Here is an 18,109-nt window from a genome sequence, read left to right as displayed (position 1 = left end):
GAGAAGCCCGGAAGGTGACAACAAGAAAAAGGGCCTTCTCAGTGGTGGCCCCCAAACTATGGAATATTCTTCCTGATGAGGTACGCTGGCGCCAACATTACTATCTTTTCGGCGCCAGGTAAAAACCTTCCTCTTCTCCCAGGCATTTTAGTTTTAGTTTTTTTTAGCTTTTAGCATTTTAGTATTTTAGTATTTCAGCTTTTTAATACTTAATATGCATTTGTATGTGTATACATATGCTTTAATTTTTGATATCATTAATGTATGTTTAAATTGCTTGATATGTGGTTTTAATTGTATATCAGATGTTTTACTTGTGAACTGCCCAGAGAGCTTCGGCTATGGGGCGGTATATAAATTGAATGAATAAATAAATAAATAAATATATCATATGGAAAGCGGGATTGGACCAAGATGCAGGAGGTGTGAAAATTGGAGGGAGAAATATCAGTAATTTTAAGATATGCAGAAGATACCATACTACTAGCAGAAACCAGCAATGATTGGAAATGAATGCTGATGAAAGTTAAAGAGGAAAGCACAAAAGGACTACACTTGAACATCAAGAAGGCTAAAGTAATGACAACAGAAGATTTATGTAACTTCAAAGTTGACAGTGAGGACATTGAACTTGTCAAGGATTATCAATACCTTGGCACAGTCATTAACCAAAATGGAGACAATAGTCAAGAAATCAGAAGAAGGCTAGGTCTGGGAAGGGCAGCTATGAGAGAACTAGAAAAAATGGAAACGGACTGCCTTCAAGTTGATCCCGATTTATGGCTACCCTATGAGTAGGGTGTTCATGGTAAGTGATATTCAGAGGATGTTTCCCATTGCCTCCCTCTGAGGCTAGTCCTCCCCAGCTGGCTAGGGCCTGCTCAGCTTGCCACAGCTGCACAAGCCAGCCCCTTCCTTGTCCGCAACTGACAGCTGGCGGGCAACTGGGCTCCTTGGGACTCTGCAGCTTGCCCACGGCTGCACAGGTGGCAGGGCACGTAACCCCTGAGCCATTCACTGTGTGGGTGATCTTTAGCTGGCTCTTGACGCCGGGAGACACAAGCAGGGATTTGAACTCACCGACTCTGGACTCCCAGCCAGGCTCTCTTCCCCACTGTGGTATACCAGCTGTGGATAAATCCATAAATAACATTGTGCTAAAGAAAGGACTATAGATTGTCATGCTTAACAGGCCTTGAAGCAAAGGGTCAGGAACGAAGGTGGCCATGCAAAAATGAGCAACAACCACAGCTCCTCTCTGGAAACAAATGAGTGGCAATACAGGATTTTGGGAAGCTGCTGTGTCATGCTTGCCAAACATTGGGGCAAGCCACATTCTGTTAATCATAGAATGGTTTACCCAGACCCCTTTCCCTCAGGTGTCCCCACCATGTGACACTTCCTGAATCTGATAAAGTGAGCTGTAATCCACTTACGCCAAGATAAATCTGCTGATTTTTAAGGTGCCATAAGACTATGGTTTGGAGGATTTCTCTCTCTCTTGGGGAATCCTTATGATTTTAATGCATATCTACCTAATTTCATAGAATAGTAGAGTTGGAGGGGGCCTATAAGGCCATCAAGTCCAACCCCCTGCTCAGTGCAGGAATCCAAATCAAAGCATTCCCGACAAATGGCTGTCCAGCTGCCTCTTGAATGCCTCCAGTGTCGGAGAGCCCACTACCTCTCTAGGTAATTGGTTCTAGAGAACATCTTACTCAGATTAGATGCCCCATTGGTTTCCCATTCCTGGTTGTGAGCAGGGGTGTAGTCGTACAGGGTCTCGGGGGTCTTAGACCCTTTACTTTATTGGGAGCAGGGTCCCTAAGTCTCCAGCATCCTGTGAGCCAATCCACATGAAAGGAAGAATCTTCTAAGATGGAAAAATGGAAATGGACTGCCTTCAAGTCGATCCCGACTTATGGCGACCCTATGAATAGGGTTTTCATGGTAAGCGGTATTCAGAAGGGGTTTACCATTGTCTCCCTCTGAGGCGAGTCCTCCCCAGCTGGCTAGGGCCTGGTCAGCTTGCCACAGCTGCACAAGCCAGCCCCTTCCTTGTCCGCAACTGCCAGCTGGGAGGCAACTGGGCTCCTTGGGACTCTGCAGCTTGCCCACGGCTGCACAGGTGGCAGGGCACGTAACCCCTGAGCCACTCACTGTGGGGTGATCTTTAGCTGGCCCTTGACACCCCAGGACATGAGCAGGGATTTGAACTCACCGACTCTGGACTCCCAGCCAGGCTCTCCTCCTCACTGTGCTATACCAGAAAGGTCCTCAAATGCAAAGATGTATCACTGATCACTAAAGTCAGGATCATTCAGACCATGGTATTCCCGATCTCTATTTATGGATGTGAAAGTTGGACAGTGAAAAAGGCGGATTAGAGAAAAATCAATTCATTTGAAATGTGGTGTTGGAGGAGAGCTTTGCAGATACCATAGACCGCGAAAAAGACAAATAATTGGGTGTTAGAACAAATTAAACCAGAACTGTCACTAGAAGCTAAAACGATGAAACCGAGGTTATCATACTTTGGACACATCATGAGAAGACATGAGTCACTAGAAAAGAAAATAATGCTCGGAAAAAGAGAAGGGAGTAGAAAAAGAGGAAGGCCAAACAAGAGATGATTGATTCCATAAAGGAAGCCACAGACGTGAACTTAGAAGATCTGCTTATAGCAGATGCTATTGGAGGTCACTGATTCATAGGGTCGCCATAAGTTGAAATTGACTTGAAGGCGCATAACAACAACCAAATTTTATATTATTGTCTTCGTAATCAGCTTTCCTCTAAGCTGATGAAAATAGGTGGAACAAGTGCCTACAGCATAAGCATTTTCATTAGCATTTTTGTTAGCAATTATATTACAGCGGGGAAATGTGAATCGGCAATTGCAAAAACAATTGGGAACAAAAAAATGGCGGATCGCTACTGAAAGCCAGACTATCAGAATTCAAATGGAAAGGAACTAGCTACCAAGCCTCATCCCTCCCTCTCAGTTACGGCCTTACAGTCTGTTAATGTGGAGTGGGGCCTCACTGTTGCTCCCCTCCGAATTGAGAATGGACCTTGAAGCATCCCCCAATATGTTCCATAGGGACTGAACGTTACATAATTGTGGTCTTTTCATGGTAATCTATCTCCCATTCCTCTTCTCTCCAAGGGGAACTCTGATTAACTTTTTGAGGGAGGCCCTGGAGTAGTTTAGAAGCTCCTGATTGAGAGGGGTCATCTACACAGTGGTTTACTATGTATTGGTGCTACTCACGCCTCCTTTTAATTTGCATGGTTCACATGACATTACCAGCAAACAAAATCTCACACAGTTTCCCCCCTGTAAATCCATGCTAACACAATCCTCTGATAATATGAAAAGGGAAGGAAAAACTATCTCCACTGAGCTGCGCTCCTTCTTATAGCTCCAATGCTTTTAGGTTGGTGTGTCAGTTGTTCCCCTCTCCACGCCCACTATTTCCTCCTCCCTTCTTTCATTTCATTTCCTGTTGGCTGACAAGCAATTTTCAGCTGCTCTTCTCTGTTCTGCAGGCCTTTTTTGTGTTGCTGCAAACGGTGCCATTTCTTTTCCTCTTAACATATGTGCAGAAGCATAACACTGCTCAAACAGAATTGTATTTCAGCTGTATCGTACAAGTGGAAATACAAATAATCACACTTCTGGATATTTTTTTTAATGGACCCTACCACAGCTGGTAGAACAAACTGAGCATGCTCGGTTGCCAAGCAACCAGAAGGAGTGGAAATGCTAAATTAGAGGGCATGGTCATTAGGAAACTGAGTGATTGATCCTTCCCCTCAATGTGAATAAAAAACAGTGTGTTTGCAGCTGACGTTGAGCCTTTACAGCAGATGGTGCAAATAGAAAAAGGAGGTAAAAACATCTTTAGTACGAAGTAATGCTCCTGTGTGGATAAGTCCAGAGACAACTAAAAGCCTGTAATGGATACTGTAGTTTGTCTGTGCTTCTGATAGTAAATCTGGCAGCAGCTCAGGGTATTTTTTTTTTTTAATAATTTTTATTCAAATTTTTCAAAAGACAAACAAAACAAAGTCAAAAAAACATAGCAATACATCAACAAAAAATAAAAATAAAATAGTTGACTTCCGATTTGTCGCAGATCAGCTATAAGTATATAATATACATCAAACCTGTCCCTTAATGTATACATACAGAATCCCTTTTCTCCGTAGGCTGTCTTAATTAATCGTCAAATCCCAGTATCATCATTTTATTTTGATCTTTCAACAAAAAGTCTAAGAGAGGCTTCCATTCCTTAAGAAATGTATCTGTCGATTTTTCTCTAAGTAAACATGTCAATTTGTCCATTTCTACTAAATCCATTAATTTCAATAGCCATTCTTCCATTGTTGGTATTGATTCCATTTTCCACTTTTGTGCATATAATAATCTTGCTGCCGTAATCATATATAATATTATTCTTCCATATTTCTTTTCTATTTGTTTATCCATAAAACCCAATAAAAAAAATTCTGGTTTTGACTGAATATTTATCTTTAGAATTTTTTGCATCTTCCTACCTATCGCAGCAGCTCAGGGTATTAAGACTCCCAAGGCCTAAGGCTTCAGGTTTTTGGGGACCTTGGCTGACACTGATGTCTTCATAATGCTTCACTGGTTTAATGACTAACACAGTTGCCCTGGAGCACTTTCCCATCCTTCAGTGGCATCGTTTCTTCCTTCCTTACATTTGCTGCTGCTTTTTATTTCTTTCCAAGATTTGTAGATCACTTTTCACTACAGAGGATCACAAATTGGTTTACACACCGGTTAATAAAACAATCCATCAATCAAAATAATCTGTTGTTTAAAACCACACGTTCAATACGAAGGCATACTTCTTCCTTAAAATGGCTGCTGGAATTCAGCAGTGAGGGAGGGGGGCCTGTCCAGCCTTGGCTGGGAGGGGCTTCCACAGAGTTGGGCCCAAGAGACTGAATGCAGGGCTCCTGGTAGATGCGAGCTGTGCATCTGAACTGTGGGGGACCACTAACAGTGACTCCCCCAAATATCTCATTGAGTGAGCAGGGATATAAGGAATCAGGCGGTCCTCCAGGGACCCTGGAGCCAGATGGTTGACGGGCCTTGTAGAGTAATCCAAGAACCTTAGACTTGGGCCAGCAACATGGGCAGCTGGTGCAAGCTTTTAAGAACCCAAGTTATTTATTAGTGGTACGTTTTCCCCACCAGTGTTTTTACATTTCTGTCCCCCCTTTCATCTACGACGGAGGTCAAGGTGAGGTCAATTCTTAGGGGACCTCCTGTACAGCCACTGACCCAAGCCGGACCTGCTTAGCTCTGGTAAATTGGCTGCATCACGTGCCTTCAGGTCATGTCCTTTGGGCTCTTGTCAACATTCAGCCCTGCCCACACCTTGAACCTGTGGAGGAGTTGGACCCTCTGGAGGAGTTGGACCCTCCAGCAGACCTCTGTATTGCTCGTGGCCCTAAGGAGCCATTGGATCATGACATCACTGCCCAACAACTGGAGATCCCCAGTAGGGGTACCAGACCTCCAGCTTTCGGCCGGAGACTCCGTTTTTTGGGGATCCTCTTCAGGTGACTCACCTTAATCTCCAGACTTTCAGCTTTCATTTTGTTAAAAATTAAGTTTCTAGGTGGTCTGGTTCCCAAGATATACACCAAACCGTCAGCCCCCACCCGCAACTTCAGTTAACTCACTTGTAGCTTCATTCTCTAATTCCGTCCTTTTCAGGTTTGTAGCCAATTAGTAAAGTCAGGTTTATGATTGACAAGGCAGTAACTATAGAGCCAAAACACTATAGAGTCAAAAAACTCTTTCCTTGCAACTCAGAAAACCTGTTTTTACCTGCTTTTCTGAAAATCTCACAAATTGAGTAAGTATATAGCTTTCAGTCTTTTTCTCTCTTGTGTGTAGGAGTCAGGTTTAAATTTTGGAGAGGGCAGTGTTTTGAAAACCTGCCCAATATGAAGATTTAATCCAGTACTTGCTTTTCTGGGAGTAAAACTGCAATGCTAACCCACATACCCAGAATAAACCCCATTGAATTCAGTAGGACTTCCTTTTGAGTAGACATGGTTAGGATTGTGCTGTAAATTGATGGGACTTTTGAGTGAACGTAGCAAAGAATTGTGTTTATGTTACATACCTTTCTCTCCATCCAGTCCTATTTTTAAAGCAATTAGCCAGGGCTTACTTAGGTATCACTGTACTTATTATGTAGGAAACTAATACAGATTTTTAAAAAAATGTTCTGCAATGATCAACTGGTTTTGACAATAAACTATTATATGGGGTGTATGTATTTTTTCAGAGGAAGGCAATGGTAAACCCCCTCTAAATACCGCTTACCACAAAAACCTGTTCATAGGGTCGCCACAAGTCAGGATCGACTTGAAGGCAGTCCATGTATTTTTACATCTCCAGTGTGTGTGTGTGAGAGAGAGAATCCAACAACCCTGTGAGGTAGGGTTGCAGTCTAGAAACTAAGGCAGCTCACAATAAGAAATCCCTTTGAAATCCAATAACCATAAAAACAAGTATAAACAGTTGCAAAACAGCTTAAAGTGACATGATTCTGAATTTTGGGTTGCGTGAATGAAATTGCTTATCACTTGAGGTTGCAGTTCTGTCCCTGTTTGAGTAAGCACCACTGAATATATTGTGACTTGCTTCTGAGTAAACAAACATAGGATTGCACTATAAATATCTTTACAGGTTGTGTAAATAATAAACATATTGATATCTTGCTTATATAAATATTTCTTCATACTATGTCCCGGTTAGTATGTGATTTCACACTATGGTTGTACAATACTTCCTCTGCATTTTCAGTGTGCCCTTCTTTCTTGGAGTGTTCATGGTTCCCCTCTGCATGCAGGCAAAGTTGATTAAGTATATCCACACAATATGTTTAAAGCACATCCAACTTGCATTTAAAGCACATGACTTCCCCTAAAGAATCCTGGGAAGTGTAGTTTCCCCCTCACAGTTAGTTCCCATGATTCTGTGGTGTGATTCACATGCTTCAAATATGTATTGAATGTGCTTTAAATGAATGGTGTGGATCTGCACTAGGTCTGATGTGCATTCATTAGTGAATTGAAAAGAACAATTGTAAAATATTTTTTTAAAACGGGGGAAGGGTTGTAGTTCAGTGGTAGGGCATATGCTTTGCATGCAAAGGTTCAAAATTCAATTTCTGGAAAAGACTATTGCCTGGAATCCTGGAGAGCCAATGCTGGTCCATGTCATCAGTACTCAGCTAGATGGCACCAAATGGCTTGAGTTGGTATAAGGTAGATTCCTTTGTTCCTAAAAATGGAAAGAGATCCAAGGGCCACAGTGACTCTAAACTTTATTTATGTATTTTATTTACAACATTTATATACCTCTTTATTGTAAAAAATCTCAAAGTGGTTTACAGAAAGAATTAAAACAATACAATTATTGGGGGAAATAGTTAAAGAGGGGTATTTAAAAACATTCAAAATAATAAAACCAACAATGAGTTAAAAACAGATTAAAAAATAGCTTCTACATGCCTGGGTAGGCTAAACAAACATGTTTTTAGCAGGTGCTGAAAAGGGTACAATGAAGGCGTCTGCCTAATGTCAATAGGCAGGGAGTTCCAAAGCGTAGGTGCTGCCACACTCAAGGACTGATTTCTCACAAGAGCAGAACAAGTACTGTGTGGCACCCGTAACATGGAAAGCACACTTTGAACTTGGCCTGGTAGCAAATTGGCAACCAGTACAGATTTCAGAGCAGAGGTATTATGTGCTGATAGGGTCTCTCATCAGCAATCGTGCCACAGCATTCTGCACTAACTGCAGCCCCCAAATCAGGTTGTGCTGCATGGGAATTCTGTGACCTTGGCTGACTGGCTGCCGGGATTGTTTTAATTTTGTTTTTTGATTAGGAATCCTGACTGTTTGTGAGATGCTTAGTTTTCTGCCTTACTCATAGGAATCTTGTTGTGGTTGGTATGGTATTGCGTTGAGGAAATCACTGTCTTTTCTTTTTGTTTTTCTGTTTGCTTTTCATTTACCTTTATCCTCACTCCCTTTCATCCATAGAAGCAACAACAGTGGTTCCATGCGCTCCGCTCAACCTTCTTAAACCCACTGATGATGCACCTTGTTGTTTGTTTCTTGCCCAATAGTGGTAAAAGAGAATTCACATACTGGGCACTAGCATGGCTGCAATTGTTGTTGTTCCCAAGCTACTGCCTATGAAGGTAGACCAAACCATGTGTGCTTTCTCTCTGTCAATGATATTCACTGGAATTGGGTTGGCTGACGAAGTGAGTTTATAGCAACCCACAGGGGAGACAGAAAAGGGTGTTGGAATCTTCTTACTCATTTCTTGGACTTCTTTCTGAAGTGAAGGGTTAAATCTGTAAAGAAATTTGGATGTTAAAAGGTTAGGGGCAGGGCATTCCAGGCAGGGGGTTGCCAACCCTACTTGGATATGGATATCTTTGCAGAGCATCCCTAGTCAAGCTTTACCAACAACACAATCCAAACCATATCTACTGAGAAGGAAGTCCTGTTGAGTTCTGTGGGGCTTAGTCCCTTAGTAAGTGTGTTTAGAATTGCAGCTCTTCGGGGGCATCCATCTTTACTCCTGAGTGCCCCCATCTAACATCTCCACAACACTAGGCTCCTTTCTTCCTACAATGGCCTTCTGGTGACTGGCCTGGCCTGAGGGCACTTAAACCCTTTTTGCCAGAAGCGAGTTGGCTAGATTAATTGTTCCCTACCCAGGCTGCATCTTTTAGCTAAGATTTCTATCTTAATTTATTTATTTTTATTTTATTATTCGATTTATATCCCGCCCTTCCTCCCAGCAGTGAAATGTTTTTATATGAATTGTATGTGCCAAGCAACTGTGATTGATGCTTAATGACATCACTTGGGCCTGCCCTGTGATGTCACTTGGACCCTCCCTGTGACATCACTCAGACCCGCCCCATAACATCACTCAGGCACACCAACACCCATGACATCACTTGGACCCGCCCCCAAAATCTCAGGGTTGGGATGCTTCTGACCTGGCAACCCTAATCCCCACATCGGCTGCCTGGGTTCCTGGCTGGCCCTCAGTCCCCTCCTCGTCTCCCCCCCCCCACAGGGCCAGGCATGAGCTAGCTGCACATGAGGCTACTGGGGGGCAAGGGGGAGGAAGCACATGAAAAGAAATGAATCTTTATTGCTCAGAGCCATAGACTACCACAATTAAACACATGTAAAAGGAAAATACAAAATAAATATTAAAATACAAGTCATATTTCAGCAAAACACAGTTCAACAACATACCATAAAAGAACAAGAATACATTTTAAATAAAATTTCCTCTCCCGAGCGAAAGATACCCTGACCTACCCGATGTCTTAGTATATAAATACTACAGTCATAATAGTGCTGGGGCACATCTCACTCACCCCACAAGGTGTTTATGGTATCTAACTCTTATTTTTCCCGCAGCTAGAGCAAATTTTGCCACCTGCATAGTTATAAATATATCATTGCCTGCTAGCAGAATGCATATCTGCTCCAGGGGAGGTCTGTTTGACAAGGAGCGAAGGATGTAGGAAAGAAATTATAACCTTGGGGACTTATATAGGGGCAGCTTAGTAAATAATGTGTAATGTCCTCAACTTCACCAGATTGACAAATACAAACTCTTTGTTGGGTTGAAATGTTAGAAAACCTCCCATCCCGAAAAGCAGAGGGCATAGTCTGAAGTCGTAAAGCTGTGAATGATTTTCTCAGGGGTGCCTCTGTCAGAAATGTGCAATATTGCTCCATGCCAAATGTTTTATATAGTGAGTACCAAACGGAAGATGACATATGGGTTACTGAGTAGAGGTCCTACCGTTTAGGATAAAGATGGATTCTTTCTTTGAACAGTTGTTTAGCAGAAGAGAAGGTAGGTAAAACTTCTGTGTTGATCCCATAAGCGGACAGAGGAGATTTAACAGAGTTTACCCAGCAGCTTTGGGTTGGAGTTTGCAGTTGTTCTAGAAAGCAGGTGCAAATCATTCATACAAGCCAACTTCAGCCAATACAAGGCAAGTACAGCATGAGCACAGGATTCTATAGCTTATAGCCCTGTTTCTGCCCTTAAAAGAAATGCAGGTGTGCTTTGAGGGGCAGCTAATGGGGATCTCATGAAAGAATTCTGCACTACCTCCAGAGTAGAGACATTTGTATACCCCCAAAGCTCTGCGCCATACAGCAGTTGTGGGACTATCTTATTCTGAAACACCTCAACTGCAGGTGCAACCAAGCTCCCACTTTGGAGCTTAGAGAAACGCACCAATGATTGTATGGAATGGGAGGATTTCAACTGTATCCAGATGTGACTTCCATGAAAGTTGGACATTAAACCCTAGTCCCAAGTATCTGAAATTACATCGTCGTTCAATGGGTTTATCATCCAGCTTCCATACAGTAGAGGTCTTGCACATATCAGGCTTGCTACACTGGAGACAACTGCCGTGGGTGACAGTGTAGGCGTCATGAATGCTGCCAATCAAGTGCGGCACAATCTTCTGGGAAGTTCTCCTGCAATAACCTTCATACAAAGAAAGCCAGAAGCTGTGCAAGAGCATTACTGTTGCCATTTGGATTTTCCGCTCCAGGCTCCAAAATGTCTTGGGTGGCCGCTGCCACCACACTGGGCAATTCAATACTGCCTCTGTATGTTGTCTGAATAGGTAAACAAGTCCTCTGTTTCAGTCTCTGGTGGGCAGACAGCATACGAGGCTGGTGAGAATTTATTGTGTGTGCATCTCTAAGGCCTTATTCTGGTAGCATTTTTGCCCTGTTTAAGAAGCTGCTGAAACAATGAATAGGAACCTGCTGGTGTGACTAACTGTGAGAGCTGTGAGCCAGAAGTTTCCTCCACTTTAAATAATGACTGATTTAGCACATCTGTATTTCAATTTTCTTCCACTATGGAACTCCAGGTGGATTGAATGGGGTTCCCAGGTGGTCTCTCATCCAGGCACTGAACAACCCCAAGCCTGCTTAACGTCCGCAAGGTGGGTGCATCGTGCGCTCTTACACCATACGTGCTTTGTGTACATGCAACATGCTGTATAAATGTTGGATAATTTTTAATACAACTATTGTGCATGGTCCAGCATGTTTGCCCGTTATCTGGCCACTCCCTAGATGGCCTTAGGCTGGGGTTAGCTGACAGGCTGCCCTGCAGATGTTGTTGGGACTCCAACTCCCAGCAGCCAACAGGGCCCAACAGTCAGGGATGATGGGAGTAGTAGTCCAACAACATCTGGAGGCCACTGTGATGGCTATTCCCAGCCTTAAGGGAAGCTCCTGCCCTCTTGGCCTCAGTGCTGCCCATCTGGAATTTGTAAATAATGATACTGGCCTACCTTGCAGGATTGCGGTTTTTTGTAGGGATTGCTGAGATAAAAGTACATGAAGTACCTTTAGAAATTGGTGGCGGGGGAGGAATGCTGTATATAAAGTATCAGAATTTCTTTGCAACCAAGCATGCATCTTGATACGGCTGCCAAGTGTCTTCGCTGTCTTTTTTAATATTAGAAAATGGTTTCCTGCTAAAAAGAAAAGAAAATTTAGTATTTGTGCCAGAGAAACTCTTACATTGCCAATTTTCCTACCCCTATTCTGATTAGAGATGTGAAGGCCCAGGGGGCCTAGAAAAATTTGGAGGGGAAACTTTTTTCTTTCCCCCCCCAGTTTAAAAAAAAAAAAAAAACCAGGGAAAATTTTTTTTCCCTTAATGTTTCCATTTTGTTTTCCTTAGCTTTCACATCTCTAGTCTCGCATCTTTAGTTCTTTTACTTTGCAAACAGCTGCAATCACCAAGGAACAAATTTTGTCTTTGCAGCAAGCCCTCCCATGCTAATATCTCTGGAGCAGCTCTGAGGACTGTCAGAGTTCTTTCCTATGCTGTGGACTCCTCCACCTGCTGCCCCTCCCTAATCATGCAGCTGTGCTGGGGAGAAAGGTCTGCTTACGTTGCACCCCTCTTTAAATATAGAAAAAAAGTAGAACAAACTGTGCTTGAACTCAAAATACGGTTGTGGCAAGATAGTTTGCAGATATAAACTCAACTACGCAGCTTAAGTGCATATGAACTGCTTTGCTGGGGCAGATTGACAATCTATTTAGCCCAGCGCTCTGTCTCCAGTAGTAGCTGGCCAGATTCCCCAGAGAAGCTCTCAAGCAAGGCATGTTGGCAACTCTACACCAGCACCTGGAGCTAGAGGTACTCTGACCCTGAATATGGAGGTTCTATTGTAGTTATCACTGCCAAAAAAAAAAGCTATTAAGAGATCTAAGTTAGCGTACCATTATCACTTTTTGTGCCAGTGAATTCCATAAACAAGTCATGTGCTTTGTGAATAATTGTTTGCTCTTGTGTGTCCAGAACCCTACTGGACTTTCCTCAACCTGGTGCCCTCACCGTTTTGGACTGCAGTTCCCATCAGCCCAGCCAGCGTGCCCATATAATGGCAGGGCTGATGGGAGCACTGATCGGTGACTCAGGTTTAGTTCAGTCAGAAGCATTATGCTTCTGAATCCCACTTGCCGGAAACTACCGGAGGGGAGAGTGCTGTTGCGCTCAGGTCCTGCTTGCGGTCTTCCCAGAAGAGGCATCTAGTTGGCCACTGTGAGAACAGGATGCCTGCCTGATCCTGCAGGGATCTTATGTTGTTATTTGCTTGGAGAACTGTGTCACAAAATCTGGAGAAGTGCACATTTCAAAAGATGGCTGCGTTTCAGTCTGCGTATTATTTGGGAAAGTGAAGAGAGACTGAAAGAACTGGGCATGTTTAGCACGGAGAAGAGAAGACTTGAGGGGAGATATGACGGCACTCTTCAAGTACATGAAAGGTTGTCACATAAAGGAGGGCCGGGATCTCTTCTCGATCGTCCCAGAGTGCAGGACACGGAATAATGGACTCAAGTGACAGGAAGCCAGATTTCAACTGGACATCAGGAAAAACTTCCTAACTGTTAGAGCCATACGACAATGGATTATTTTTTTATTATTATTATTATTATTATTATTAGATTTATTACGGTCAATTGACCAGCCAGAGAAATTCAAAAACAGTACAAAATAGTACAGGTAAGTTAATTATTTCATGAGGCAATGGATCGATTAGGTCAGAGGTTCCTTACTCATCAGGTCTCTACGTGTATCAATGGCTGCTGCGAAAAAATTGGCGACTTTACGGGTTATGGGAGAATTAATATCCGCTAATAGATATTGTGCAAAAAAATTTTTATCTCTGCCTGGAAATTTCTGGAAGAGAGGAATAATAAAATGGCTGCGAAGGCTGGTATAAAACATGCACTCCAGTAATACGTATTCTGCTGTCTCAATGGCACCACTGTTGCAAGGACAGTAACGTTCGGTCCGACGGATTCTATACGACAATGGAACCAATGACCTAGAGAGGTAGTGGGCTCTCTGACACTGGAGGCCTTCAAAAGGCAGCTGAACAGCCATCTGTTGGGAATGCTTTGATTTGGATTCCTGCATTGAGCAGGGGGTTGGACTTGATGACCTTATGAGCCCCTTCCAACTCTACTATTCTATGATTCTATGAAATTAGGTAGATGTGCATTAAAATCCAGACTGAGATGAGTTCCTCCCCTACTATCCCTACACAGGATATGGGTGAAGGGTGGGGCTGGGACCTCTTGACAAAGCCAGTGGGGAGCTATGGGAGGTTCTTAGCAGGCAAAGGAAGCTGACCTGTCTTGAACCCGGCCATTGGTCTGACTTCTCTGTTTCTCCCACTCTGGCTGGAAGCAGTTCTCTTCTGGGGATCCTTTCCCCCCTCTGGCACTTTCTAAATGAGGGGTGCCAAGGCTTGAACCAGTGGCCTTGCGCATGTAAAGCTTGAGAACATCAGAGATTGCTGGATCAGGCCACAGGGCCACCTGGTCTGACTATCTTTTCCCATCAGAGGCCTCTGTGAAGTCCACAAGCATCCCCTCTGCTCTGCCGCTAAAGGATGGCTTCATGAGTGCAGGGCAAAAAGAAGACCAGGATCGTCTAGTCACTAGGGGAGTCCAGTTTCTCTCTGGAACAGCAAGGCGTTTTGATTCACAGCCATTAAGCAACTGCAAGTGGTTATTTTGTAGGCTACTTTCTTCATTCTTACAGCTGAATGCCAAAAAGACTAAAGTAATGACAACAGAAGATTTATGTAACTTTAAAGTTGACAATGAGGACACTGAACTTGTCAAGGATTATCAATACCTCGGCACAGTCATTAACCAAAATGGAGACAATAGTCAAGAAATCAGAAGAAGGCTAGGACTGGGGAGGGCAGCTTTGAGAGAACTAGAAAAGGTCCTCAAATGCAAAGATGTATCACTGAACACCAAAGTCAGAGACATTCAGACCATGGTATTTCCGATCTCTATGTATGGATGTGAAAGGTGGACAGTGAAAAAAGCAGATAAGAGAAAAATCAACTCATTTGAAATGTGGAGTTGGAGGAGAGGTTAACGCATACCATGGACCGTGAAAAAGACAAGTAATTGGGTGTTAGAACAAATTAAACCAGAACTGTCACTAGAAGCTAAAATGATGAAACTGAGGTTATCATACTTTGGACACATCATGAGAAGACCTGATTCACTAGAAAATACAATAATGCTGCGGAAAACAGAAGGGAGTAGAAAAAGAGGAAGGCCAAACAAGAGATGGGTTGATTCCATAAAGGAAGCCACAGACCTGAACTTACAAGGTCTGAACAGGGTGGTTCATGACAGATGCTTTTGGAGGTCGCTGATTCATAGGGTCACCATAAGTCATAATCGACTTGAAGGCACATAACAACAACAATGACTTTCTTCATTACCCTGACACACACACACCCCACCCCATATCCTCCATCCAGGCAAGAGGCATTGTCCGAGTTCAGGGACATGATGCACCCAGGGTGCAGAGCAGGGCCAGTGAGGGCTGTGGCCCAAGGAGAGTTCTGAGGGCCGGATAGAGAGGCACGGAGGGCCACTTTTGGTCCCCAGCCCTGAGGTTCTCCACCGTTGCTGTAGATTTATTTATTTATTACATTTATATACCACCCCATAGCCGAAGCTCTCTGGACGGTTTACAGCAATTAAAAACATTAAAAACAAATATACAAATTTTAAAACACAAAATACAGTTTAAGATACAATTTTTTTAAAAAATAAAAATTTAAAGATAATTGTCAGAATGTCCTGAGCTACCCCTTTGCACCTGGCTCTGTTTGGTGGCGCTTGTAGGGTTTTAGCGAGAACCCAAGGAAGACCCCACAAGCCTGAAGTCTGTCTGCTTCTGCTGTAGAGCACTCGCCTTTCTACTGCAGGGCCAGGTCAGATGCACAGCCCTGAAGAAGGAGGTGGTGGGCAGGGAAGGTGGCATTCTTTGGAAGGGGCCTGCTGGAGATCACTGGAGACTTTGCTCTGAATGACTGGCCGTTGCTGCCGTAGGACTTGGAAGCATTCTGCAGAATGGGAGGCCCGGTTTCCAAACCTGGCTAGAAATCCCAAAGCCAAGAGCAGGGGTGAGTCGGGACCCCCCCCCCCCAAAGGATCTTGGCTGAGGTTTCTGTTCAGGTTTGGTTTTTCTTCCTTCACCTGTAAGAAATACAGATTCAAAAGAAAAATGAAGGGAAGCTTTCCTGGCACTTTATTAAATGAAGCAGCTTAACGGTGATGTAATTGCAGAGGTGACAATAAGATGTTGGCAAAGCAAAGGAAGGCGAGATTGGCTTGAAAACAAGAAAAGCTGATTTTGGGTTTCTGCGATAGAGCTAATTCCTTTATTTTCCAAGCGAGGGAGAATCAGTGTCTGCCAGAAATAGCTTTCTTGGCAGTCATCGTCTGTGCTGCTAGCCCATGCTGGTGTGCGGGAGGGGGGGAGGCTTGTTTTTTGCAGTGCAAAAGTGGCTTTAAAATACTGCTAGATTCATCCATAATTGACAGTGAGTTTGTGGCCAGAATGAATAGGAACGATGGAGGGACAATGGCCCAATAACAGAGGGCATCCTTTGCACACATAAAATCCCAGGTTCATTGAGAGCCAGTGCAGTACAATGGTTAGAGTGTTGGACTGGGACCTGGGAGACCAGGGTTCAAATCCCCTCTCGGCCATGAAGCTCACTGGGTGACCTTGGGCCAGTCCCTGCCTCTTAGCCTAACCTACCTCACAAGATCATTGTGAGGATAAAATCAGGCGTGTGTGTGTGTAGGGAGAACCATGTTTGTATGCTACCCTGAGCTCCGTGGAGTAAAGGTGGGGCTATACATATCATCAACACCATCATTATCCCTGGGCTCTCTTTAAAAATGGACCAGCTGGCAGGTGATGCAGAAGAGCCCCATCAGAGCCCCATCAGAGACCCTGGAGCATTGCTGCCGGGCAGGGAAGACTTATCTGGACAGACAGTGCCCTGTGTTCCTATACGGCTGGAATAGCCAATATGGTGCCCTGCAGATGTTGTTGGACTCCCAACTCCCATCATCCTTGACCCTTGGCCGTGCTGGTTGCAGGGCCTGATGGGAGTTGGGAGTCCAGCAACATCTGGAAGGGATCCGGTTGGGGAAGCTTGATGCAGCTTTACCCTGACCTTCTCCCGAACCGCTGCTGCGACCTGACCTGGCGGCTGGTGTCTTCCAATGCAGGCGGGTTTTCGGAAAGGAATTACGAGTGGAGCTCGGAGGAGGACGACCCCGAGGGCAAGGCCCGCCCGGTGCAAGTGCTCATTGTCAAGGACGACCACTCCTTTGAGCTGGATGAAGAGGCCCTCAACCGCATTTTGCTTTCGGAAGCCATCCGAGACCGGGAGGTGGTTACCGTCTCTGTGGCTGGGGCTTTCCGGAAGGGCAAGTCGTTCCTGATGGACTTCATGCTGAGATACATGTACAACATGGTAGGTTGGGGGTTGTCGCCCGCTGCAGAGCCTGGTGGCTCATTCTGCATGCTCAGGCACCCTCCCCTCCCCCAAGGACATGGCCTAAGCAGTCTGTTGGGATCTGCTGCCTCCTTGCTTTTGTCAGATACTGGTGAGGGTGGGTGGAAGGGTGCAAGGTGAGCTTGGGACTTGCCACTTGGGCGTTAAGCCGGGAGGGTGCCATCAGGAGACAGGAACGGGTCTCACCAGTGGGATAGGGGGCTGAGAGCTGGTTTCTTGGCCCAAACCCCTCTAAACATCCCACCAACCCTGATGTTGAGTGGAGCTGTCTACTGCCCAGAGTGCAGCATATGGGACTGATTTCCTTGCTCTGGGGACCCCCAAAGCATTTGGCATTGAGAGGAGATGCGCTGCACAATCTTGAGAGCTACTGATCGCCATAATTCTGGGCTCCTGCTGGGAGGAAGAGCAGGATATAAATCTAATAATAATAATAATGATGAAGTCTAGATAATGATTGATGGATTTCATTTATGAATCACTTTCCATGTGGCATCCTAAAGCTATTTACAATGTAATAAAATCATACACCAATCAATTTCATGTAGAAAAATGGCTTTAATATTTGCATACATAAGGACATGTCCCAGTGTGCAGGACACAGAATAATGGACTCAAGTTGCAGGAAGCCAGATTTCAACTGAACATCAGGAAAAACGTCCTAACGGTTAGAGCCCAGAACAATGGAACCAATTTCCTAGAGAAGTAGTGGGCTCTCCGACACTGGAGGCCTTCAAGAGGCAGCTGGACAGCCATCTGTCGGGAATGCTTTGATTTGGATTCCTGCATTGAGCAGGGGGTTGGACTTGATGGCCTTGTAGGCCCCTTCCAACTCTACTACTCTATGATTCTATGACAATTAAACATATCTGAAGCACAAACAGATATGCTGTATGTACATGTGCATGCAGGCACGCACCCTCTCCTAGGCTGCCAGCTTCCAAACTTCTGAGGGTGGTGGGACTACCCAGAGGGCCCCCTCTGCTGATCTGAACACCTGAGAGGCTCCGTAGGGAAGGAATCTAGCACTTGACAAGTGTCAAAGAGCTTTATATGCAGTAATCCCAGTAAGCTTTGCAACAGTCCTGTAAGATTGACTAGTC

At 44.3% G+C, this 18,109-nt stretch overlaps 1 protein-coding gene across 2 annotated transcripts in view; it reads left to right on the top strand.

Moving 5' to 3' along the window:
• The window catches only part of ATL1 (atlastin GTPase 1), a 50,721-nt gene that overhangs the window by 5,769 nt on the left and 26,843 nt on the right, over nt 1–18,109 (top strand). For both annotated transcript variants that reach the window (XM_061612573.1, XM_061612574.1), the window contains exon 2: nt 16,717–16,964. In XM_061612573.1, coding sequence (XP_061468557.1) covers nt 16,717–16,964 — 248 coding nt within the window. The remainder of the gene's footprint in view (nt 1–16,716; nt 16,965–18,109) is intronic.

The sequence above is a fragment of the Rhineura floridana genome, chromosome 2 (assembly GCF_030035675.1).
Source record: "Rhineura floridana isolate rRhiFlo1 chromosome 2, rRhiFlo1.hap2, whole genome shotgun sequence".
NCBI classification, from domain to species: domain Eukaryota; kingdom Metazoa; phylum Chordata; class Lepidosauria; order Squamata; family Rhineuridae; genus Rhineura; species Rhineura floridana.
This window is presented reverse-complemented; position numbering and strand designations above follow the sequence as displayed.